The 25752-nt window shown below is 42.5% G+C and overlaps 1 protein-coding gene across 5 annotated transcripts in view; it reads left to right on the top strand.

The window, feature by feature from the left end:
- The first annotated feature begins 1730 nt into the window (after positions 1 to 1730).
- The window catches only part of NUP153 (nucleoporin 153), a 44208-nt gene continuing 20186 nt past the window's right edge, over positions 1731 to 25752 (top strand). For 4 of the 5 annotated variants that reach the window (XM_066188529.1, XM_066188537.1, XM_066188547.1 and 1 more), the window contains exons 1-8: positions 1731 to 2160; positions 18142 to 18358; positions 20538 to 20786; positions 22031 to 22170; positions 22253 to 22381; positions 24122 to 24238; positions 24364 to 24408; positions 24507 to 24560. In XM_066188529.1, coding sequence (XP_066044626.1) covers positions 2062 to 2160; positions 18142 to 18358; positions 20538 to 20786; positions 22031 to 22170; positions 22253 to 22381; positions 24122 to 24238; positions 24364 to 24408; positions 24507 to 24560 — 1050 coding nt within the window. In that variant the 5' untranslated portion in view covers positions 1731 to 2061. The remainder of the gene's footprint in view (positions 2161 to 18141; positions 18359 to 20537; positions 20787 to 22030; positions 22171 to 22252; positions 22382 to 24121; positions 24239 to 24363; positions 24409 to 24506; positions 24561 to 25752) is intronic. The other variant, XM_066188556.1, reaches the window with a different exon arrangement.

The following is a 25752-nucleotide window of genomic DNA, read 5'->3' on the forward strand; positions in this document are numbered from 1 at the left end:
CGTTTACACAAAAATGAGGTGGTTTTTGCAGGTGACTTGAAACACGGATGTTCCAGCGTAGGAGTTGTCTATCACTGCAAGTCATCCCCCGCATGTAAAATTGTATATACAGTTGTGGGGCAGGAGAGTTAAGAGTGTAGTTTATGAGGAGAAATATTTGGAAAGTAATTCCACACTGCTGGGTATTGGATAATGGTTATCTCCTGTAGATAATAATGATGGGACAAAGGAATTGAGGTGTTAAGTCATGTAGGAGAGGTGGGAAGACCCCCAATGAAGTTCAAAACCAGTATTGAAGCAGAGAAGAGGCAGCACAAAACTCCCCAGTACCATTTCTTCTTACAGCTGTTCCACTGTAGCTGGTGCCTGTTTGTATTTCTGCACGCTTTCAGAATCACCCTTGAGTCCCCCATCATTTCCCCCACACCTCTCCCAGAGCCACACACCCTTTCTTCAGAAGCATGCTAGGATAAATATTTGGGTGGGGTTTTTTTTTTTTGTTTTTTTGTTTCTTTGGTTTTTTTTTTGGTGGAAGGGGTGTGTGGTGCATCAGGGCTCTGTCCTAGGTAACATTTTTATTGACTTGTACATAGGTAAGGTGCTTGTGATTTTCTGCAATCCTCAGCTCTATCCTTCCCACAGCAAGTTAGTGCTAAAAAATAAAATATGAAACGACAGATTTTTCTCAACTTTCCTTTCAGTAGAATAAAAAACCAAAACACATTTTAATGTATTTTAGCTTTGTAATAGGGAATGCACTCTTCCCCATGGTTCGAGGAAGTAAAAACCATGTTGAAGCTTTTTCCCCCTACCTCATTTCCATATGCCAACACTGAGCGATGAAGAACCTGCACCTGCTGTGTCTCTTGCTTACACAAACCCAGTCGCTCTTGGCAGCCTGGGGGAGCAGCGCGGGCCTCCCGGTGCCGTTTTTCCTGCCGCGTTCAGCACGCTGTTCCTCGTCAGGGGCAAGGGAACATCCCCTCCCGCTGTCCTTTGGGGGAGGTTCAGCGTGGGTAGGTTGTGTCTCCGGGGGCAGTGTCAGGAGGACGGAGCTAGGCTCTGCTCGGTGGTGCCAAGCCGCAGGTCAAGAGGCAACGGGCAGAAACCGGTGCACAGGAAATTCCACCTAAATACGAGAAAAAAAAATACTGTGCGAATGACCGAGGACTGGAACAGGATCCCCACCGAGGTTGTGGGTCTCACTCACTGCAGAAATTCAGGAACTGCCTGGATGCAATTCTGTGCCATGTGCTTTGGGACGACACTGAGCGGGAAGGTTAGCCCAGATGACTCACTGTGCTCCCTTTCAAACTGAGCCATTCTGTGAAACTCCGCGGGAAGAGGGGAGAAGGCGCTGGAATCACCCGCGGCGGGCCTCCGGCACAAACCTGTGCTCTCAGCCCGTAAGGCGTCCCTAAGCTGCGCCCAGGGCCGGACATTTCCTGCGCCACGTCCCTTTGCGGGTCGCGGCAGATCCCAGCGAGCGCTTTTCCCGCGCAGCCGACCCGGCCCGGTCCCTCCCGCTTCCCTGGGAGCGGGGGCGGTGCGCGCGCGGGGGCTGCCGGGCCGTCCGCCCGGCGCCGCTGGTGTGACGCGGCCGCGCGGGCTGTTGACGCGCGCGCGGCCCGAGGCGGCCGCCGTGTGGTTGGTCGGCGGGGCAGGGGGGTGCGGCGGCGGCGGCTCGGGCCGCGGGCGGGCGGGCGGGCAGCGCGCGGGGCGCCGCCGCCGGGCGGGAGAACGCGAGCGAGGAGCGGCGGGCGGAGGGATCGCGGAGGGAACGCGGGGAAGGGAGAGACGCGGGAGAGGGAGAGACGCGCGAGCGCGCGCGCGCGCGCGCGGTAGGGGCGGGGCGGAGGCCGCGGAGGAGCCCCCCGCGCGCGCACCAGAGGCCGCGCGCGGCGCGTGGCGGGCGGGAGCGGCGCGGGGGGAGAGAGGCCGGGCCGGGCCGGGCGCGTCCCCGCGGGGACGGTGACAGCGACGGCGCTGCCGGGCCGCGGGAGAGGACAGCGGCCGCACCAGGAGCAGGAGGCCGCCGGCGGCGGCGGGCCGGATCGCATCATGGCCTCGGGTGGCGGCGGCGGCGGCGGCGGCAAGATCCGGACCCGACGGCACCACCTGGGAGCCGCGAAGCCGCCCTACGCGAGGGGCAAGCAGCAGGTGAGGTCGCGGGTCAGCCCCCTGAACGCCTTCCCCTCCCAGCCCGCTTCTCCCCCGGCGCTCCCCTCAGCGGCGGGAGGAGGCGCACCGGAGGCCCGGCCCGGCAGAGCCGCCTCTTCCCTCCGCCGCCCTCCCCCACCCCGCTCTCCACGCAGTCCCACGTGCGCGGCGCCGGGCCGGGGTTTCCCGGTGGAGCGGCCCGCGGGGAGGGAGGAGGGAAGGGTTTCCCGCCGGGGCCGCGGGGATTGTGGGATTTCCGGGCGCTCACCCCGCTCCGGCACCGCCGGGCTGCGGGGGGATTCTCGCCTCCCCTTTGTCTCCCGCCTGTCCCCCGCTAGGCAGGAGCAAAGGCGGGAGGAGGAGAAGGCGACTGGGAAGGGGTAGGTGCGCATTCCCTCTCCTTGCGGCTGGAGCGGGCTGGCTCCCGCTCCGCGGGATGCTCGTTTTGTCTCCGGGCTGCCCGGTTAAATCCTGGTTATGATGATCTTGACTGGCTTATCAAGTTAGAGTTACTCGTCAGATTTCAGTGCATCGCTTCCGATATTTGCCTTCCTTGATAAATTCCAGGTTGCAGATGAGTCTGTGTCGTTAGGCGTCTTCCATTGTTGCTGTTTTTTGAGGTTTTTGGGGTTGTTTTTTTTTTTTTTTTTTTGGCTTTTTGGTTTTTGGGGTTCTTTTTAGGATGCTGCCTGCAGAACCCTTACGTTTCTTTAGTGTCTTGCCTGTACCTAAACATGCTGGTGTAGTGCAAGCGGAATGTAGTTCATAGGGCATTTGTCCTCCTTTGTATTGTAGGACAGAATAGATGGATAACAGAAAAACGCGGTTTGTAAATTGCAGTACAAAGATCCTATACCATTTAGAGTGGCTGCAGGGAGTAGAAGCAAAGATCCTTCCCGGCTCCTGTTCATCAGGGAATTTCAAGATGCCCGGAGACAGTGCACTGGAAATGCCTTTCACATGTATTTATGAACCTGAAATTGACTGTAAAACCAAAGCGCTTACGTTATTAAATTGGTAATATAAACCAAGCGATTAAATAGTGTATGCAAAATTGAGGTGTGTTACACGTAAATTGTTAGTTATAATTATTATTTGGGAAGTGCTGTAGTTAATCCTTTGTATAGCACACTGATCAGCAGCGTTGTCCTTGTAAAACGGGCACGGTGACTCTTCATCCAAAGAATCACTGCACTTGCAGAGTAAATGTTGAAAGCTCTTACATGAACAGCAGAGTAATGTTGAGATTGCAATATCCTGCACGTGGTGATACTCTGTAGATAGCTGATAAAACAGGTGAATTTAAAATAATTAGGTTAGGTGGTTTTGTGATTATTCTATTGTCTGTTATCTCTATGTGTTTTCTAGTAGGTCTGTTTAAACAATGGGGCAAAACAAACACGTGCTTGGGGGATATCTGTGGGATTCAGTGCAGGGCATGGATGCTGCAAATCAAATATGTCAATCAAATTTACAAGGAGTCAAATTTACAAGAGAAGAAATGGTAAACAGGCACACGGATAGGTGTCAGATATGTGCATTTGTTGTAAGGGATAGTTTTTTAACCCTGTGTAGCTTGCTAACCTGTGTTACATAGAAAGATGAGCTCTGGGTAAATAGCTGACTTGGACTGGAATTACTTGATAAGTGTTCCTATTTTCAGTATAAATCCACTCTGCAGAAAGCATTCTGTGGTTTGGTGTTGTCTCTCAGTAATGAATTTGGGAAGGCGTGGAAGTGCTCAGTGCAGTCTGGACATGATCTCTTGCTCCCCTAACTATTATCAATGAGTAAGCTCATAGAAATAGTGTATTAAAGCTGTTCTAAGTGCCTGGGGTCAGGACTGCAATCCTGAAAACCAGTCTCTGTCATCAAGCTCCAGAGGTGCTTAAGCAGTGAATGCCATATTGCCAATACCTTTAAAGTTCTTAGGATATCTGATTCTTTTCCACTTGTATGAAAGATGAGTAGCATGATGCCAGGCTTACAACGAGGCTGTTTGCTTTTCTGATGTTGTTATGCTTTCTTGATGTTGTTATTTTACCATAATCTGCCAGGGAGCTTGGTCAGGTGGGAATTCTCCAGTTGTGCCCAGTGTGCTGCAGAGTCAGTATTCTATTAAGTGCAGCAATGGCTTTAAAATGCATTTGGAAGAGGAGATGCTTCTGTTTTTCAAAGATGATTAGCTAAAGCATTTGTTCAAAATGTGGTAGACCCTGCTTCAGATTTCTTTTTTGCCTAGAGGCATCAACCTACATCTTCCACGTTCTGGGCAAATATCCCAGTTGCCAAGCTGTGTGTTGTCTTTGAGTTCTTCTGACTGAAACTGTGTTGTTATTCAGAAAAAGAATGTGTGATTCATTGAGCCAGGAAGAGGATGTATAAGAAGATGTTACCTTCCAAGGGTAGATACATACAGCCTCTCATCCATGATTTCAGAAGTTATTTGTTTTATATACTCTTGGAATAAACATGCTAGGTGCAGAATTTCCTGCCCTTGTCTCCCCAAGTGTCTGATAGAGTTATATTTCATTATGTTTGCATGTGTGTTTTTTTAAGTGTGGAGTCTTTTTTTAAACCAGTCTCAAATAGGAGGGATGAACAGATGCTGCTTGGAGGATGTGACTTGCAGCTTGTATTTTCTCTTGGAAGATGGAGATAGGAGTAGATTTCCCCCACTAGCGAAGGAACTAAACCACGGTATTTTCCTTTCTGGGCTACCATCCTGCCTTACAAGAAGTGCACTGTCAGCAGCTGTGTTATTAAACCATGAAACAAAAAGTAGCAACACCAGGAGGTAAGGATGGTATCCACTCACCCACCATGAAGATCTGAGGTGTGGGAATCACATCTCAGAAGGAAAAGAGCGTTTTTGTGTGGGTGGGCGTTCTTGGAATAGAATTGTGGAGTTCTTCCCATTGACTGTGCTTTTCTAGGGGCAGAATGTTGACAGCTCCACACTGAATGCATTGACTTTGGGTTATGCTGTGCTCAGCACGCTCTTTACTTGGCCGTCCCATGCTGAAATATCCTACCTCCTCCTGCACTTCTAAAGAAGCCTAGGCACTTGGCTTAAAATTACAGCTTCTTTGAGAGCTGAGCACATGCCAAGTGAGGGAGCTGTTGTGTCCAGCATGTGGATTACATCTTCCAGGTGTGGCCCCAGTATTTCTAAATGCTGGTTTGTACTGGTCATTTGGATAGACTCATGATGGGCATTGTGGATGTGTGAATGGGAGGGATGTTTGCACTGCTGGAGTATCTGTATGTTCCTGCTGTAATTTTATGTTTAATTTTGTGCTTTCATGTGTGTGCACACGCTAGTTTAACTTGGAACTGTGCCATTCTCATCCAGGTAATAGATTTCAGAGATTTTAAGTGTGACTTAAAGGAGAAGAGAATAAAATAACTTTTCTTGGTATTTTTTTTGTTTGATAATTAAGCATTCAAATGAAGGAGTCAGAGAATTTTGATTTTCCTGCACTTTTATTTAAACTCATACAGGCAAATTTAAGCACAAGAATAAAGCAGTTACCTGAAAAGTGTTTATATCCTTCCCATAAATTTCTATATTCATGTTAAGCTTTAGCTTAGAGCTGTTTGATATTAGAGATAATGTCTGTAGATCAAAACTTCTGCTGAGGAGTAATGTTTTCCTTTTCTCCTATGTGTGTATGTGCCGGTGCATATTTATAATGTCGATGTCCAAATCCAAGGATGTTTTCCTTGATAAAACCAGTGTAAGTCTCTCCACATATTGTAGTTAGGTCTTGTGCTGATACAGTTAGCATGTAACCTGACAAAGGGGACCAGAAGGCCACTGGAAGCCACTTTCATTGGCCCCGGTTGTGAAAAGCCCCTCTTTTTTTGTGATTTGTGAGTTTCACCAAGTCACTTGAGACATCCTGTAAGGTTCTTCCCAGAGGGACTAGCTACAGGATTGGGAACTGAAAACTGTACGCAGCAGTGTCTACAGCATTGATTGCGTTGTCACCCGCTGCTGTCTTGAAGGTAGGCCTTGCTTGGCAGTGGCCAGGAGGGATCTTGCAAATCACCAGGTTTATTTTGTGAGGAAATTTTGAATCTTTGATGCTAAAGTGTTCCGAGAGTATCTTATTGAGTAATGTAACCTAGGTAATGTTTTGTAGACCTTAAACAGAAAAATACTAATTAAAAAAATCTTAATAAAGAGATTCCATATGGACCTACACAAATGCAATTGTATTAACTCCTGTCACCAGGATTGAACCTTGAAGCACACTTAATGTGGTTGTATTTGTATGCAATTCTGCTTGATTTGGTTTAGTAGTAAGCTAGCACACTAAGCTAAAACAAATAGATTTGAAGAAATGTTTAATGTGTGTTTAAATATTTGTTTTAAAAAATGGGCTAATAGTCAACATCAAAAGTTTTATCTCTGTTCCCGCAATGTGCTACTGTATTAGCAAAACTGGTGTTTAAATTTGGCACTTGGCTTTCTAGTGCTACTGTAAACAGAAATGTATCCTAATTGGGAAGAACTTAAAAACTGAGATATTGACAGTTTTCTCTCATTTAGGCTAGCAGTACTGTACACTTGTACAAATTGTAGATGATGATTGCTATAGCATTTTGTTAATATTCTGGGGTTTGTTTCAAAGTGGTGTCGTGTCAGTCTTGGAGGCTGTGAAGTGTTCAGGAAAAACAGTATTAGTGAGTGGTGTCTTAGGAGAAGAAAAAAGCAGATGAAATAATTGACTGTGTTAGCTGGGACACTGCAAATTGTCTTTGGTTGCTGGCAGCGCCTCACTTCCTCTGAGTTATTTATTCCTGCAGTCAGTAATTAGAATCAGTTCTTGCTCCCTGCCATGGACAAACTGAGCTGCTGCTGGTTCTAACAACTCGGCAGGACAGAGTTCAGAATCTCCTTTGTGTGCCCGAAAATATTTGAGCCAAAGTATCCCAGGCTGTTGCGGGTGGTGGGTGGGCTGCCATAGCCCCCCGTAATGAATTCATGACACACTGGGATGGCTGCCTCAGTGGACATGGGGCAAACGGTGGATGTTGTTTACCTGGACTTTAGCAGTGCCTGCGGCATGGTCTCCCATGTGATCCCTCTTGTCCACTTGGGGAGATACGGGCTCATCAGGTGGACCGGAAAGCGACTGCAAAATTAGCAGGACCATTGACCTCATAGGGTTGTGACAGCAGTACAAAGATCCAGTGGCAGCCAGTTGCTGATAGAGCTCTCAGAGGTTGAGACTTAGGCTGATGCTGTTCCATGTCTTGTTAACAACCTGGGATGAAGGAATGGCATGGATCCTCCGTAGTTTCCCAGATAATATCAATTCCCTTGGGAACTTCAGCCCTGTTCTATAATGAAGAATAGGACTGGCTTTGAGGGAACTTGGCAGAAATGGACTGCCAGGAGCCTTGTGAGTTTTAATAAAGGCAAATGTGAAGTCCTTCATCTGGGACAAAACAACCCCACCTACCTGCTGGACAGCAAGTTGAATGTGAGTCAGCGTGCTCTTGTGGTAAAGAAGGCCAGCTACATACTGGGAGGTATTAGTAAGTGTGTGGGGAAGGATGTTAAGGGACTTGTTTTTTCCCCTACATGCAGCACATCTAGGACTACATCTGGAGTGTTGTGTCTAGTTTTGGCCTCCCAGTTAAAAAAAAAGACAAGTAAAACTTACAGGAGTGAGTCTGGTTAAGGGGCACCAAAAGGATGATGGCTTAGAGAACTGGGTATGTTCAGATTGCGAGCAGCAAATATCTAGTAAGACTGTAGAGAAGGTGTAGCAAGGCTCTTCCAGGAGTTTCATAGCAATACAAAGAGATAATGGACTGAGGATGCAAAAATGGAAATTCTGATTTCATTATAGGAAAAATATTTTAAATGTGAGGCTAGCCAGCATGTTGGAAGAACTGCCCAGAGAAGTCTCAAAACCCAGGTGGAGTCAGCTGTGGCTGGTTTGGGCCATCCTCTGAGGAGGTGGTTGTAAGTCATAGGTGATCTCTGGGGTGCCGTGCAGCCTCTTTGTGTTTGTAGTTCTGTCAGCTGCCACGGCTGGTCCACAGAGCACACATGAAACACACGGGCATGGTTTCAGTGTAAATGTCACTGTTCCTCTAGGCTGGTAATCCTTTTGCTGGTCCATCCTCTAATCCTATCTTTGGGGTTGTGCTGTCTCTTGAGGAAGGAAATAATGCCTCTGTTGGCCATGTGTGCTTCCCGAAAGCCAACTATATCCTGGGCTGCATCCAAAGCAGTGTGGCCAGCAGGTTGAGGGAAGGGAATCCGTTCTCCCACTCCTCTCTGGTGAGAGAGGAGTGGAGTATTGCATCCAGCTGTGGGGTCCCCAGCGCGGGAAGGATATGGACCTGTTGGAGTGAGGCCAAAGATGGGCCTCAAGAATTGTCAGGGGGCAGGACCACCTCTCCCATGAAGATGGGCTGAGAGAGTTAGGACTCCTTACTCTGCAGAAGAGAAGGTTCTGGGAAAACCTTATGGCCACCTTTGACTACCTAAAGGGGACTTAGACTCCTATAACTGAAGGAGGGTTGAGTCACACTGGATGTAAGGGAGACTTTTTAAGAAGAGGATGGTGGTACTTTGGAAGAGAATGCCTTGGGGAGGTGGTTGAAGCTGTCTTCCTGGAAACATTCAAGGTCAGGTTGGATGGGGCTCTGAGCAACCTGATCTAGTTGAAGATGTCCTTTCTCTGTTGCAGGGAAGTTTGGACTAGATTACCTCTAAAGGTCCCTTCCAACCCAGAACATTCTATGCCTGTTGCACTTAAGTACAGGATCTTTGGGTGGGTTTGGCTTAGTTGAGACTACTGTGGTTTTTTCAACCAGAGTTCATCTTTACATTTCCATTTGCTGTGGTGGAGTGTGTGTGCTAGTACAGGCACACCAGCCTGCATTGAGTCCTACGGCTGTGAACAGCCACACACACAGTTTGCAAATACCTGACCCAGAAGAAAATTTTCTTTCTCCTTGCTGAGGCTATTTCATATTTTCTTGGTGGTTCTGCTCTTGGAAAAGGTTATGTGAGTGTCTTGGGAAGCTGGCTGACTTTGCTTTTAGTTATGACTACTTTTTGAACCAAGTGTTTTTGAAGTAGATACGTCTCAAGACTCCTTGCCTTATTAGAGCTCAAGGCCTTGACTTCCAAGACTGGAGTAAGCCAAGCAAAGAGCTAAACTGTTCAATTGTCATTTTCTTTGAGACTGGATTACAGTGAGGCACTGAAATATTTACAGTAATGAGATATTAAATTGATGAGACTGTAATACAGGTGCATTTGTAATTAAAATCATCCTAAGCTAAACAGATGAAAACAAGGTTTAAACTGATTTAAATGTAGCTGTGTTCAACCAGATACGTATTAAATTTATCTATAACAATGCATGTGTTCTAATGTCAACCCTTAGTGTTTGTTACTAAACTTTCAGAGTTGTAGAATATGTACATATTTGTAGATGATTTTTTAGTCACCTTCAGTCACTAAAAAAATAATCTCTATGCGCAGTGGCAATTTTTCATATTGCTGGTAAGAGAACAGTGTCTGAAGATACTGGTTATATGTTTAAAGTGAGATGCTCTTGGTTCTCTCAGTGGCAGTGTGATGAAAAAATATGGCCAGAAAGACACTGCTGCCTCTCACAACTGAAGATCATTGCCCTGCAGTGGAGCTGAAGCTACCTGGGCTTTACACTTTCAGAATATTACCTTAAAATGTCAAAGGATGTAACAATACCCCTCACTGCTCCAGCTAAAGCAACTGTGTCCAAGGGTCATTGCTTTGGTTTCTCTTGGGCACCAATTCTTACATTTTAAAATCTAGTCAAGAAGTATATGTGCCAGGGTTAGATGTGTCCAATTTAGTAATTGCAGGTTATGCTGGTTAGATGAATTGTGAGGCTGAACTTTTGTATGCTGCACAATGTCTGTGTGTGATACTTAAAAAGTAGGAAGGTTTTGAATTTTGCTGAAGTACCAAATTATCACAGTGAATAAATGAGATTATTTAGTTACTTGATTTTAATTTACCTGTTCCAATTTGTGAATTAGATAACATACTGAAGGTGCAACAGGATTTGCTGTAGATTTTGCATAATGACTAGTATGTGGTATTGTCAGCTCAGTTTGTAGATCAACATGGACAGAAAAGATACTTCAGAGGGAGGATGTGAATATTTTGCTGTCTTTTGCTAATACTGCATTATATAAAAAAAATTAATTCCAGTCTTCTGTTTTGAAGACTGTTTTCCAAAATGTCAGGAGTGAGATTTTGTAGCTTAATTTTGTGAAATATGCTTCAAACCTTCAAGCCTAGTCCTCACTAGGAAGCACTGGACACGGGGATGGACATTGGCACGCTGTGAGCTGACCTCAGTGACATTTAGCTGTTGCTTGAGAGTTTGGGTTTTTGTGTTTTATAAGCATAGTATGTCCTCGCCACTGTGTGCCATGGATTAGCCTGTGATACTGTGTTTTGTTCTTGAGTTCTTTCAGGCAAAATGGCATTGAAAATGTTTCACTCTTTGCTGGGAACCTTGCATGTTATAACAGGTAACAAATCTGTAGTGTGGGATATGATGCATTGGAAGCCCTTGTATGCATGAACTTCTTGGCTGTAAGTGCAGGAAAGAGGAAGACTTTGCCATTATCAATTATGTTTGGTGATGTTGAAATACTGTAATGAATTGGGCCTTCCTGTGTATAGAATACCTATAAATAAAACAAACCATTTTATGCCTAAATAATGTTTTTAAATCCGAAATATAAAATGTGTGTTACACTTTGCTAAGCCTGATAACTTGTGCTACTGGACTTGCAAGGATCATCTGGTGCCATGGGAAATGTACTTCTTGATCATTTAAACTTCCGGTCCATGTGGTTATGTCAGAAATAAAAGTAAAAATAGTAAGTTTAGGCTATAGGGTTCCCTTATAGGAAAGATATTCTGAGCAGCACTTCAATTAGTATAATTCTAGATACTACTTATGAAACTTAGCTGGAGACACACTGTGGCAGCTAAGTTGCAACAGTCTTCAATTAAAAATATTAACTACTTGGAGTTCCTTCTTAAATTGGGAAAGAAAGAGCTTTAAAACTGCCTTTAAAGTTGTAAGGGAAAATAGTCTCATGAATCTTTTGGTTTTGCTGCTGATAGATTTCTATCTGAAAGTGTAATAGTGAATGTAATTTACAGCGCCCATTGCTGATTGCTGCTGAGGGTTAACTGGTGCCTATGTGGTGCTTCCTAAAAGGAGGAAAGAAAGGTACCTTGTACTTTGTGGTGCGTTTTGTAATGTTGTCACTGTGTCAACTGAAGGTGTGGACAAAACTTGAGATAAAACCATTCAGTGTCACAAAGATTTAGCTTAGTGGGTTAGGCACCGATTTATGCCTCAGAGTGCCTACTGGTGTTTTACTCTCAAAACAGTGATAAAGTAAGTGATAATGATGTGTACAGATGTGCAAACAGTGCCAGAAAATACCTGCATTTCCCTGGAATGTTTATTCTGAAGCTAACTAGACTAAGGAAAATAAGGCTCACTTAAGCAATAAGAAAGAAATACTCTGGCATCTGGTAATATAATCCCTTCTTCATGACTTTCAGGAATAAATCTGAACTAGTCCACTTGCCTTAAATAAAATTGTTGTTTTTCAAATGTTACATAATTAATAGCATTCCTGAAACATACTGTTCATATTAAGTCGTAAGTTTTATTGTCTTTTTTCTAAATGAAATATCAAACTCTGTTGTCCTACATCCAAATTCAAGCCACTCCCGGAACAGCAAAAGTAGAGTTAGTCTAAGCCAGTCTAAGTCTGCTGCTGCAAGATCGTGGCAATCATGTCATGTTTTCATTTCTATTCCTGCTTTTGCATGAGCATCAGTGCAGGCACATGATAAGCTGCACCAGCAGCCTGATGCCCCTTAGGAGTAGTCCTCATCGTCTGCAGTCTATAGACAGATTTTTGGTTGGATCTATTTAACAGAGCCTTGCTACAGTTTGTAATTTGGTTGTTTACAATGTGCCAGTGGCAGCACAAGGGAAGGGTGAGGTGAAGAGGAGGATGGGACAGTCGTCGATGATATGGACACAGGATGATTGAAAGAAGGGAGAAGTTTTATTTCGTGTTCCTCTGCTTCTGGCTGCCTGAACGTGCTTTCTCTCAGGCCAGTTCTGGTGCACTGAGCCAGTCTAACTCATTAGCCCAGCAGAGGAACACGTACTTTTTGCCAGATTAATGAATTCAGCTAGTATGGAGAGTAGCCTGCAATGTGCCAGAGCTGACATAAACTAACTGTGGGGGATGGATGGCAAGAAAATTCCTTTTTGGTGTTTGGAAGTGGTTAGATTGATCTGCTCTATCTCAGTGAACTTCACCGTTAGGGGAAGGTTTTCTTTTTGAGGACTTACTGATTCATATGTTCTAATAATTTTAACTTTGAAATTTGAAGCAAGGAAGTCTCTGCAAGGCAAGAATTTGATATTTTTCAGAGATGTGTGTACAGTGCAGTGGAAAATAGCTCTTTTATTCAGTTGTGTATTTTGCATCTCTGACAAATTTCTGTAAGTGTATGACTGTTATATGATTTTTATAGAATTTTTTTCATACTTAAACCTCCTGGACTGAAGTCAACTCAGTTACAAACCGGATGTTTTTGAGTAATGTGTCACTACTGAGTGCTCCTGCCAGCACTTTCCTCACCCTATCCTGTGTGAAAGGCCCTTACAAGTGGGAACAGCTGTCTTATTCTATAAATATTTTTGGCCAAGAAATAACCTTCTTTTAAGTTTGGAATTCAAACTGTGACCACAAACTACTGATTTTTCTTTCTTGATACAAATTCTTTGAAGAAATGGTATTTTAAGGTAGTAAATTATGACGCTTGTTTGTTAACTGATACTTCCTGTCTGCATATCTTTTGCTTAGTGTTGCAGCCAGCGTGGGTTTATGAAAGGCAGGTCCTACTTGACCAATTCTATCTCCTTGTGTGATAGGGTTACCCACTTGGTGGATGAGGCGAAGGCTCTGGATGTTGGGTGTCATCTACCTAGAATTCAGTAAAGCCTTTGACACCATGGCTTTCTCCTGGAGAAGCTGGCTTCCCATGGTGTGTATGGGTGTGATCTTTGCTGAGTAAAAAACTGTCTGGGTGGCCAGGCCCAGAGCATGGTGCTGAATGGGGTTGCATCCAGCTGGTCACAAATGGTGCTCACCAGGGCTCGATATTGGGGCCAGCCCTTTTTAACATCTTTATTGATGACCTGGACAAGGGGATCAGTTGCACCCTAAGCCAGTTTTGCAGATGACACCAAGTTGGGCAGGAGTGTTGATCAGCTGGAGGACAGGAAAGTTCTAGAGAGGCATCTGGAAAGGCTGGGGAGATGGCCTGAGGCCAGTTGTATGAGGTTCCATAAGATGAAGTGCCACCCCCTGAACATGGGTCACAACAACCCCCTGCAGTGTTACTGGCTGGGGTAAGGGTGGCTGGAAAGCTGCCTGGTGGGGAAGGACCTGGTGGTGCTGGTCAGCAGTGGTGACTGAACAGGAGCCAGCTTTGCCCAGGTGGCCAAGAAGGCCAGTGACATCCTGGGCGTGTGTCAGCAAGAGTGTGGCCAGCAGGACCAGGGCAGTGATTGTCCCCTGTACTCAGCTCTGGTGAGGTCACACCTCCAATCCTGTGTTCAGATTTGGGCCACTCTCTACACGGAAAACATTAAAGGGCTGGAGCCTATCCAGAGAAGGGCAGTTGGAGCTGGCACTTGAGGACGTGGTTTAATGGTGAACATGATGGTAGTGCTGAATTACCAGTTGGACTTGATGATTTTAAGGGTGTTTTCCAACCTTAATGATTCCATGACCTCATAAGAAGAGCGCTTTAGGCCTTCCAAGGAAGGATTTGAGTCTTCAACACAGGGCTTTGGACCCTGGAAGTGGGCTTTTGGAGATGAGAAGGAGGGTTTGAACTCTGAGGTTGGGGTTTTTTTGGGTTTTGGGCCCTCAAATGATGCTTCAATACCTTGAACTAAGGCTCTGCTCCCTAGAAATGGGTTTTTGGAGGCATAGAGGAAGGCTTTGAGCCCATTAGATAAAAGGCTGAATCCTGAATAGGAGGCTTTGATATCTGAGATGGAGGCTTTGGAAACTAGGGTTTGGGCCTGAAGATGTGCCTCTGTACTCTCTGAAGAAGACTTTGAATTCTACAAATTAGGCTTTGGGCCTTCCAAATCAGACTTGGACTCTTCAAAATAATGCTCTGGGACCTTCAGATGAGTCTTGGGACCTGAGGAGCAGGGCTTGGAATTCAGAAATGAGTGTTTGTGCCCAAACAAGGAGGGTTTGGACTCTTGGGTAACAGTTGGACACAGTGATCTAAGAGGTCTTTTCCTGCCTTAATAGTTCAGTGATTCCATGATGTCAAGTCAATGTGCCTTGGAATAGCTGTTACTGTAGTTACTGTTGCTGTGATGTTTGTATACATAGATTTAGATAGACCTAGCAGAGCTGCAGACACTTGAGATGATGCACAGATTTTGAAAAACTCTTGTAAATACCTATTCATAAGGTAATGGGTCTTTCCAGTGGATTTTCATTTTGTTCAGCTTTCCTACTGATATTTTTTGGGATGAGTATATTTGAGGTGCGAAGACAGCAGTTTATACTGAGAGCATCTCAAACCTCTGAAATCAGTCAGTTAAGGAGTAAAACATGTTCACTGAATGAAACACAGCAGTCACACTGTTGGAATTTCCCCACTGAGTCTTCTGCCCTTCCACAATACAAAGTTTGGTACCTGTGTGGGCTGTAGAAATGAGAAGTTATGAACATCAGACTGCATGCCAGCACCACATCCTCTGCTCCCAACCTGAGACTGGGAACTAGAACAGTTTTTGTACAGTAGCATGTTCAGAGTAGCTGTACTGAATGAAGGTGTTCTGGAAGAGACTGGTTCATAACTGTGGTATGAGAAGATTGAGATCTGAGCAGATTGCTTGGAGAGTAAGCCTGCTAGAGTTGTCTGTTGCTGTGTCTTTTGTTTTTCATATCTGAAGATCTGTTGGCATCAGTGAGATGTGTACTATCCTTTCCAGCCTTGTAGAAGGATTAATATTCCTCTCTGAGGAGATGGGATGGGCTACCTGCAGAGCTGGTGACACAGAAGTAGTAGAGGGGGAATGCTCTCTTCATGACAGGGTTGGCTTGTTTGTATGTGCAGAGAGAGGGAAAGGGTGTTCAAATGCATGTGCTGAAGTTGAAGAATAAGAAAAGTGCAAGTTAGGGTAAGATTTAAAGCTTTAAAGACTAGTGTAAGGCATGACTTGCTGAATTGTTCCGGCAAGAATAGGGAGTATACATGTTTAAATGTGTAGTTGGTCAGTGGTACCTTAACTGCCTGACTTGATCAGGAAACCAGCCACAGAGCTTTATTGATTGGCTTTTAGCTCTGATGGGCAGATAAGAGATGATGGAAGGAATTTTTTTTGTGTGTGTGATCTGTGTCTATTTGAATGGGCATACCTGGGGCATGTGGAGTACTTTTAGGGGGAAGGTGTCTTTTTTCACTGGGATCTGTGTTTGATGATGGCTCATTCATAATGCCTGCATAGTTCTTTCACAGTGCCTTTAATATATTTCACAGACAGAAAACATAGGTGCCTTTACATGTATTTTGCTTTCTCTTGCTTTGTTACTAAGCCAGCATTATTCTGGAGTATAAAACTATGCTCCATGTCTACCACTGTGCCTAAGCCAGATGGAGCAGGCCATTAGTACTTGGTGCAGTATGGCTGTGCTGAGTTCCAGCTCATGGGTAGGTTTGGGAAGTTACCCTGTGTTACCCAGCTTGGAATGCTGATGATGTGGAGAATGGCAATGCTGCCATTTGCACAAAAGGGTCAAACCAGTCTGGTGTCAGATATGGATGGTAAAATGTCATCTTAGTTTATTGCTAGTCTAGCTACATTCTGCAGTTACTCATTAGGACTACTAATGATTGGGTATTTACTCTTCTGGATGCCTGTGTCTTCTTCTATCTTGTGTCTCAGGTAGCTTTCAGTCCTGGGAGGATTTCCTCAGCAAGAGAATCATACTGGCACCCGTTTTATGGGCAATAATGTGTTATTCTCTAATGGATAGACTCTCTAGCAATACTGAATGTAGTAATGCCTAGCTTTTTGGAAAGAAAAAAAAGCTTTTTGTCTTGCATGCAGTTTGTGTCCTGACCATTGGCTTATTTTGACAGATTTTGACTCCTCTGAGTTCCTGATATGCTTTTATTCATAGCAGCAAAATATTCACTCCCTGAGAGGGGGACAGTGTGTCGTAAGTAAAGGTGAAAATGAGGGGCTGGTCCCAGGCACTGAACTGCTTCTGAGCTCTGGTGTCGCACAGTTTTTGTTGTTGGAAAGCTGAGGCTTAGTATTTATGTAGAATAGCAGCAACACCCTGAGCATGGCATATTAGTGTGCATCTTAGTGTGGTAATTGTGATAGATGTGTTTAGTATGCTGTCTTCTATCTGGTTTAAGCTGTCCCAGGCTAGTTATTCTGTCTTTGTGCAAGTAAAAGATTAAATTACAGGTGATTATGAAAAATGTCATATTGTAAATTAAGATGACTTTCTTTCTGTGAAAAGACTTTTGTTTTCTACCTTCCCTTTCTCATCTTTGCCAGCCCCCCCTCCTGACTCCATATTCAAGGGTGTCCTGTAAGTTGGTGTTTGTGTTACTGTGTATGAAAGATGTGAATGACAGATACAGACTTTTTCTTTCACGTGTATTTATTTTTTTAAGAAAGTTGAATAGAGTTGAACAGGGTTCTCGTTTCAGAGTCGTTTGCTAGACAAACTGCTACACATTCAAAGAACACTCTCAATTTTCTACACATGAATAATAATTTTTAGAAAATTTTGTTGCCTAAACCCAGAAAAATAACAAATTACTTTGATGCATGTGTTAGCAACTGGCAGTGAAGTTCAGCAAAAAATCTTTTTACAATCTTGTTGTTTTTCAGTTTCCAAAGTGTTGAAATTGTGGAGGTAGCTTTGGTGCTTTCTTCCAGCTTGCAGAGGTTAGCAGCTGGTTCTGTGGCTGCAGTCAGTGTTAGAGGAGCAGCTCCGTGTTGCAGGCACTCTGCTCCACAGAGTTGAGATTTGGCAAGAAGGCATGTTGAAATTTTGAGGACATGATGGGGAACAAGTGGCTGCCTGAATCAAAGTTTTAAATAAGTATTTCTTACTAGAATGTAAGCATTACAAATAATTGGTTAATGTCAAAATGGAAATGGCTTTTATGCATTCAGTAACTGCCAAATATTAAGGTTTGGAGATACAAAACTTTAACATACGATGAAATGAAATTTGATCAAATTGAATCCATTTAGCAGTCCTGTAGTGTAAAGAGTCTATTGTTCAACTGTAGCTGTTTCTTCCGAGATTCTTTCAGGATACCCTCACTGTTCAGAGCATAATAGTGGGGGTTTTGATGCACATTGTTCCTGCAGTTCAGCATTAGAAAAAGAAATATTTAAGTTCACTGATTTTAGTAGCTATTACTGCTCATCGCTATTGCTGTAGATAATTGCTGAGCTTCTGGGTTTGGTGGTTTTTCAGGCGAAGGTGTTAGCAGAAAAAGTCCTCAAAAAAAAGTGTGTACATCAGGGGTTATGTAGAGATCAAATTTCTTTATGACCTTACGACTTGACAAGCCTTTGACCTTCAGCTGTAGTTTCAGAATGTGGAAGTTTTACCAAGGTCACTGGGAAGTGCAGAAATTGATGGTTTAGTCGTAAAGCAGTGTTAGGTACATTTTTGTCATGCTTGTTCCAGAAGTATAGGAATTCTTTATCAACGATCTGCCACCCTCTTATCTTACTCATCTGAATATTGCTGTCTAATGTCTGTCTTGGAGGTCTCTGCAAGGCTGCATCCCAGAGAATGCTGCTGACTGTGTTCCTGTATTTTTCTTTCAAGCTGGGGCTCCTTAGCAGAGTGACTGAATCAGTGAAGAACATTGTACCAGGATGGTTGCAGAAGTATTTCAATAAAAGGGAAGATAAATGTGTAGATATGAATGAATCTGCAAACGAGGAAGAGAATCCAGTAAACTATCACCGTGATTATGCAAATGAAGACGCCATGGTAATTGATGGGAGAGTCACGCCTGAATCAGCAAGAATTAATTTAGAAGGTATGTGAAATATCATTTAGTATTCTGACCATCTGTATTTATTCACAGATTTCTAGTTTTGAATCTACATTTCTACGGGAGGCTGGAAGGAGCTTTTGGACAGAAAAAAAACCCAACAAAAAACCCTGCAACACCCAAACTGAAATGACCAACCAATCAAAAACCCCATCCCAAAATAATCCCACACGTAGCAAAAACAAGGGAAAAAAACCTCAGCAACTCAAAGTTTAAACATACTGGAAGTTGACTTAGAGCCCTTGGAAGTCATGAGTTAACTTAGCCAAGTGCAAAATATTGCTAGCATTTATTTGCAAGTGTGTTGGGTTACATTTTCTTTTAAAGGATCTGGAATGAAAGTTCATCTAATTGCCTAAGGTAGTAGAAACATTAATTTGTTTTGTTGTCCTCAAAACAAAAGACCAGATGCTAGAATGCCAGAGGAAAATTCCTTCCTGTGTCCTGATTTTTTTTTTTCCTTTTCCTTTGGGCTTCTTCAATCAATGTATTAAATTTCCTTGTTAGTTTAGTGGAGATCTGAGGAACTTTGTTTATGACATTATTTTTTTTGAAATATTTTGTAACAATAATGTGTGGCATTGCTAGCTTGGGGTCTTTGAAAACTATTTGGATCCTTGGTAAATAACTTTACAACCCTTTTATCATATTAAAATTAATCTGTGCTTTATATCTGTGCCTCTCACTGTTTCTGTAATACTCTGTGAATTTGCATATGCTCTCATTTGAGTTTCTCTTAAATTAGCAGTTTTGGGAACTCAGTTTTTAATTAGGTGAGAAGTTTTGTCTGAGCACGTGTACTAACCATCTGTGTGGACAGTCAGCTGCTTCTGTTGTTGGCAGAATGAAAAGTAATGAGGAAATACCTTTCCCAGCAATGTTATCTAATTGTAAATAAGGAGCTTTACAGCTCTCTGTGTAGCTGTAGCTTGAGCATAAGTTTGTATAAAGGAATAGAGAAGGTTTTCATGAATGAGTAACATGTGTTGGCTTTCCTGAAGAATTGTGTGAAAGGACCTTTCAGTGAGAACAGCTGCACAGCAAACTTTCTAGCTCCAAGAAATCAGGAGCAGATGGGACCCCCTAGAACCTTTAGTAGCTTGTGTTGCAGTTCGTGGACATTGTAGTTAATCTTTCTAGCTATAATTAATAATAATTTTTTATTATTACTGGTATTTTTATTTTAGAAAGCTTGTTTCTTTGCCTCTGAGGTACCAATGTGCAGGAGCAGCCTGTGTTCCTTTGCTTGGCCAGCCTTTGGTCTGATAAGGCTTTATTTCATCTCAAACAAGACAGTCCTAAAAATCTACCAGAATTAGAGAATTAATTACTAGTAGTGCAGTGCTTATGAAGATTGACGTAGCTGGTTGAAGCTTCAGCACAAATGTCAGGACAGCAGTGTCTCAAAATTACGTTCATACCCAGAAATTGTGGGAGGGACGGTAGATACATGGATATCAGGCAAGATGGCCATTATTTGCTGTTCTGTTCATGTGGCAAGTTGGAGCTGTGAGACCGCCTTTTGCAGGACATTGGCAATGTTTACAGATCCTTTACATGAGGAAGAAATGTCCGTCTTACAACTGAAGCCGTGTTGCTTCCTTGTCCTTTGTGCCAAAATCTCAAAAGCTAGTGGATAGGAGATAATTCACCTGATATGGTAGAATTTGGAAGGGATGATGTGACATCAGAACAAATAAATCCCCGAAATTCTTTGCAAAAGAATATTTTCAAGTTACATATTCAGACTAACACCATCTTTTTTACATGATGATGAAAACTGCAGAGTTGTCCTTAATTTGTCATGTAATCTCAAATTTTGGAAAGCTTATTGCAAGCATTATCTGGAGGAGAAGGCATTTATAGATGTTTGATTTAGCAAAAGACACAGTTTAAGCGCTTGAGTGCAGGGTGAGATTTTGATGAAATTCAGAAAAATCCCATCCTTAAATACTTCGTAATGTGCCATTAATGCTCTGTATTGCAAGCAGTGTTGCTGTTGTAATCAGACAGATGAAACCCTATCCGGGTGAGGAAGTTAAATTCAGCTTCTCTATTTTTGTGCTTAAAACTTGGCAATAAGCGCGGGTGTTGATAGAAAGCAGGTTTTGGCTTCTGTGAGCTTGTCTGTAGGGAAGCTGACGGTCTCGCTGTTCTTGTTTAGAGCCATCCACGAGCAGGTCTGCACTGAACTTCTCGGATGTGTTAACGAGGCCCTCCCTCCACCGCAGCCATCTGAACTGCACCATGTTGGATTCTGCAGTCCCACACTGTCAGCCCTCCACTTCTTCCGCGCTCGGCATTGGCAGTCCTGGGCTGTCCCTCGTAAAGGAAATAAAAGATTCTACCTCTCAGCACGATGACGATAACATCTCAACAACCAGTGGCTTCTCTTCTAGAGCATCTGATAAGGGTAACTTTTATGTTCTGTATTTGATTTGTTTGATAACATGAAGTACTTTGTATTCTTTAATATTCCACATTGCCTTAATAAGTAAAGTAGGAGAATGTCAGCTCTAGATGTTAAAATTAAATTTAATTTTTAGTATTTTTGAAGTATATAATCCTGTCACCTTTTAAATACAACCATGCTTGGAATATGTTTATGAGTCCCTGATATTCTAAAGAGTCAGTGCTGATGAATACAATTTTATCTTGATTATCTGTAAATCTTGAATGGGGATAATAGGAGATGAAGATGACTTGGTGTAGCTTGATAGCTAGGTTGATTGCCCAGAAGGAGGAGTGACTCAGAATATGAGCTGGCTAAATGTGAGTAAATACGGTTGACAGAACAGTATTTTCGTATATTTTTTTAACCAGGAGTCAATAAAGCACCTATTCTGATTGAACAAGTTTGGGCTGCCTTTTTTTTTTTTTTCCTGTTCTTGGTAGAGGGCATCATTTTTCAATACTTTGTTGTTTTTTGCCAAATTCAGTACACCATTCTAAAGTAAAAAAACCCTAAGATGTTGTATTTATGTAGAATGTGGTGTCTCGGTGAGAAAAAGCAAACAGCAACTTTGCAGGTTTTTCTAGTCCCCCGTATGAATAGAGATGGAGGCATGCTCAGCCAGTTCTCTGGAGACCATAGTTTGACAATTCAGACTATGTGTTGCCAGGGCATAGCAATATAATCTGAGTTTGCTAAAACTTTTTGGTACATCTCCATAAAACATACAGAAAATAGGTAGTTAACTGTTAATTCAGCCTTTGGGTAATCTTTTTGGGTTTAAGACCTGGTCTCTTCTGTCCTCTGCTGGTTTCCAGCCCTCTACCAACATAAGAAAAACTTTGTATCATTAAAGATGCACCAGTGTTTATGCAGGTCCTTTATTTTGAAGAAAAACCAAAATTGTGTTATATTGGAAATGTGCTATTAACTTGTGGATGCTTTTAAGAGATTACTGAAAGGTCATATATTCGCAGTTCTGTGAACAGATTTTAGGTCAGAGTTGGTACTTGGGTTTTGAACCATATGTGAAATTAACCTGTTTGAAGAGCTGTGAAGGTTAGAGTGCCAGAGAAATTAGTGTTATGGGACCTTTTCATTTTGTGAGATGTTTTTGTAGAGAACTCCGGAGTTTGTGTGATGTTTAATACTAAATTTCTTTATGTACACGAGGCATTTACATACAGCGTTTCTCATTTTGGCAGATATCACAGTTTCAAAAAATACTTCAGCACCACTGCTCTGGTCCCCAGAGGCTGAAAGATCTCATTCCCTCTCACAGCATCCGGCATCTAGCTCTAAAAAACCTGCATTCAATTTATCTGCTTTTGGATCTCCCTCTCCTGTAAGTACTGCACAGTATTAATTTTAGTCTAGTTGAATGTGTAGCTGTTTTACTAATCACTTACCATAATACCTTTCTGTAGTCACTTGGAAACACTTCTGTCTTTAAGACAAGACAGCTTGGGGATTCTCCATTTTACCCTGGAAAGACCTCTTATGGTGGTGCAGCTGCTGCAGCGAGGCAGACAAAAGTGCAGATTTCTGCTTACCAGGTATGAGAACACAAGTGCAGCGTGGGGGAAAATGTAATTGAAATACAGAAGGGAGACCTCAGCCAAAAAAAGCTGTGAGCCAAGAACTTAACTTGAAAAATGTGGCAGCAGTTCCTCTCTTGCCCATTCAGCCTACAATTCTTGTTTAAGTTTCTGTGTAACACTTTATGTAGAAATGCTTATTATAAAGCAGGAGAATGACAGTAGCATCTGAGTTGCTGGGCAGTTTCTTGTCCTTGGGGTTTCCTCTGTTATGTCTTCCAAAAATTTCCATTTTCTGCCATGGTCTGCCTCTGCCTATATTATGGTAAAATAACATGTAAATAATTACAATGATGGCATAACTTTGAAAACTTTGTTAATAGCACCAAAAGTTACCTCCCTGATACTTGCCTGTAGATCTTACACAAGTGCTCAAACTATGAACAGATTGTGCATTTTTTAATGTAGTAGTATACAAAAGGGAAATTTGCTCATCCTTTGCACTTCTGTTACTTAGAGGGAGGCATGCAGTCGTACATGCTATACCAAGATAAACAATAAGGTGCTGTCTATTTTACTGTCATTCAAAAGGCTCTTGAGAAGAGCTGCTTGTCCCCAAGTGTTCTTTGTGTCTAAAATGAGCAAATTAAAAATCCTCACTGCTCTCAGTAGCTAGAGTTGAATCTAAAAGCAAGTCAGTAAAATCTGATTTAGTTCTATTTTGTTTAAATGAAAATGCCCTTTGTTAAAAAACTAAAAAGTCAAAAGGAACTTTAAGGAACTGAAAATAAGGTTGCTGGACCTATTTTGGCAGTCTGTTCTACCATGGAACTAGGGGACCTCCAATTTCCTGATTTAGGGAAATCTTGAACCTTACAGGTTTTCCTGACTTGGTGTTATGTGAAACTTCTGAACATTTAAAATTTCTGTAAGCTAAAAGTCCTCTTTGGTCAACTATTTTTCTTTTTTTCAAAAATTGGGGATTATGTTGAAAAGAGGAAGCAAATATTAGGCTTTTAAAGGAGAGCAAAAAGCTTGTTTGTTGCTGCTTACAGCCAGTCTCACTTGCGTGTTCTATGTGTTGTTTGATCTGCTTCCTGTCTTCAGGTAGTCCTAGTCGTGTGGGATGTGGTTACATGAGAGATATAACATAGTTTAAAAAAAAATGGTCACACTGAAGTTTTTTAATCACATTCAGTCACGTGGTACAGCATTCACTCTTTCAGTGCATTATGTTCAAATCAGATCTTTATCTTTCTAAACAGTGAAAAGATCTGCAGTCAGCTGCAGTCTTGGGGGAAGGGAGGAAATGAGAGAAGTAGAACTAGAAATGAGTGATGATGATTGTATACTCTGGTTTTAAGATGCTGTGCTTACGCCATCACGAAACTCCAAGATCTGTTTTGCTACTGGAAGTTCTTTCTGCAGCACAAGCCTTTGCTTCAGTTCTGTTTTCCTAATCCCTGCTTCAGAGACCCTACAGGCCTAACCATCTTCATTTTATGACCTTTTACATTTCAGGATTTCTTTTGTTGCCTTAACCCATGTGCAAGATATGCAGGGTCCCACTTAAACAATTGTAAAGTTTTCTTCTAGTGTAATATTTTTCTTCTTCATGCCTTGAATGTTCAGTGAGCACATTTTTCTCTGTCATTATGAGAGTGTTGGTTGTATCACCAGTGTAGCCCTAGGGCATAAAATGTTCACGTGTGTAACTCAGAATCCAACATGGTAACATTGGCAATGCTAATTTTTCAGCCGCCAATAAAGAGACAGATGAAAGCTAAACAAGCGAACGTGCAATCCTATGGTGTGACAAGTTCCACAGCGCGGCGCATCTTGCAGACATTGGAGAAGATGTCAAGCCCTTTGGCGGTAAGTGGCACTCCTTTTCATGTTTTATTCCTTGTATTTGGAAAACATAGTCAATGTGCCTGTATAGGATGAATGTTACTTAATGTCATGTCTGCTTTAATTTGTTGCACCTGTTTTTTCAACAGGATGCTAAAAGGATTCCATCTGCTGTTTCTAGTCCGCTGTCTTCTGTAAGTTAATCACAAACCTCCCATGTTTTTGTTGGATGGAACCCTCTTGTAGGGAAAAGAATATCCTCTAATATTTTGGCCCTTTTTTCTCCTGTTAGCCTTTGGACAGGAGTGTGCTGAATGTGACTAGCTTCCAGTCCAGACAAAACCAGGTAAGAACCAGTAACATGTTAAGATGAGATAGGTAACTTTCTCTGCTTTACAGCTCTTAGAAGTAATGTCACAAACCTCAATGAAAGCACGCACATGAGTTCAAGTTAATATAGCCTTATGTAAGTTATAGCTGCCTTGGCTGTGTGGAAATTGTTAAAATGGCTTTTCTATCCACACTAGATGAAGGACTGTGAAGATTACTTAGGTGGAGAATTATTATCTTTTTGTGATGGTGTGCTGATATGTCAAGAACAGCTTCTCTAGAACGCACAGAGTGGTTTTATCTTGGCCTGCAACTTGGGGTTAAGTTGCATGATAGCGTTCTTGTTTCAGAAAGCTTTCTCTTGCAGAAATAACCAGAAATAGAAAAATATTGATTGATTGTTCAGATCTTGTGCAGATTTCTATGTTTATTTTAAGAAAAAAAAATTACATTTTTTATTACTACTCAAGGCAAGGAGAAAATTGGACAATTGTTATATTTTGTTACTTCTGAAAATTTATGCTCCTAAATTCCTGTTTGGAAGTAGCACTGAATTGTTGCTGTGGTAAATCATTATTTCTTTGGTTTTGTTTAAAAAAAGTTGGAGTATTAAATTTATTAAATTGTGAAACCACAAAAGATCACTTTTAGCTCAGACAATCCAAGGAACAAAAATGTTTTTTCTATAGTGCAAACTTTTAATCATGAGGAAGTGGACAGAATGTTTTAGAAAGTTTTCTATGCTAGTGGCCTGGTTAGGAATATAATTAATTCTGCAGTCACTTTGGAGTTTGTAAACATCTCAAATTTCCTGTACTGTCTTTGGCCATCTGATAAATTGCAAAGTAGAGCATGTAAGTTTTTAACCACCTCGTAAATATTATCCCAGTAATTGAAAACAGAGCTGATATGGATTCTGCATTAAAATGCAGAACCACACCTGTGGTGAGGCATTTAAAAAGATCAACCAGATTTGCAGCTTAGACCCTGACATTGGTCAGAAAGTGAATGTTGCACACAGCTGTCACTGGGTAAAAATAGGGAAATTGTCTACTCATAATGTTAGAATTCATAAAATTTGGCAGGGAGAAAGGGTAGCTCTTGATGAAAAGAGAGGACAGGATTGTATGTGCCCGGAAGAAGGTTGTGTGTTTTCCTGCTAAAGCAAACAAATGGTTGACAGGACGCTTGGATATGCAGGCAAAAGT

This window comes from Chamaea fasciata, unplaced genomic scaffold (assembly GCF_029207755.1).
Source record: "Chamaea fasciata isolate MVZ Bird 193981 ecotype frontalis unplaced genomic scaffold, bChaFas1.0.hap1 SCAF_1, whole genome shotgun sequence".
NCBI lineage: Eukaryota > Metazoa > Chordata > Aves > Passeriformes > Sylviidae > Chamaea > Chamaea fasciata.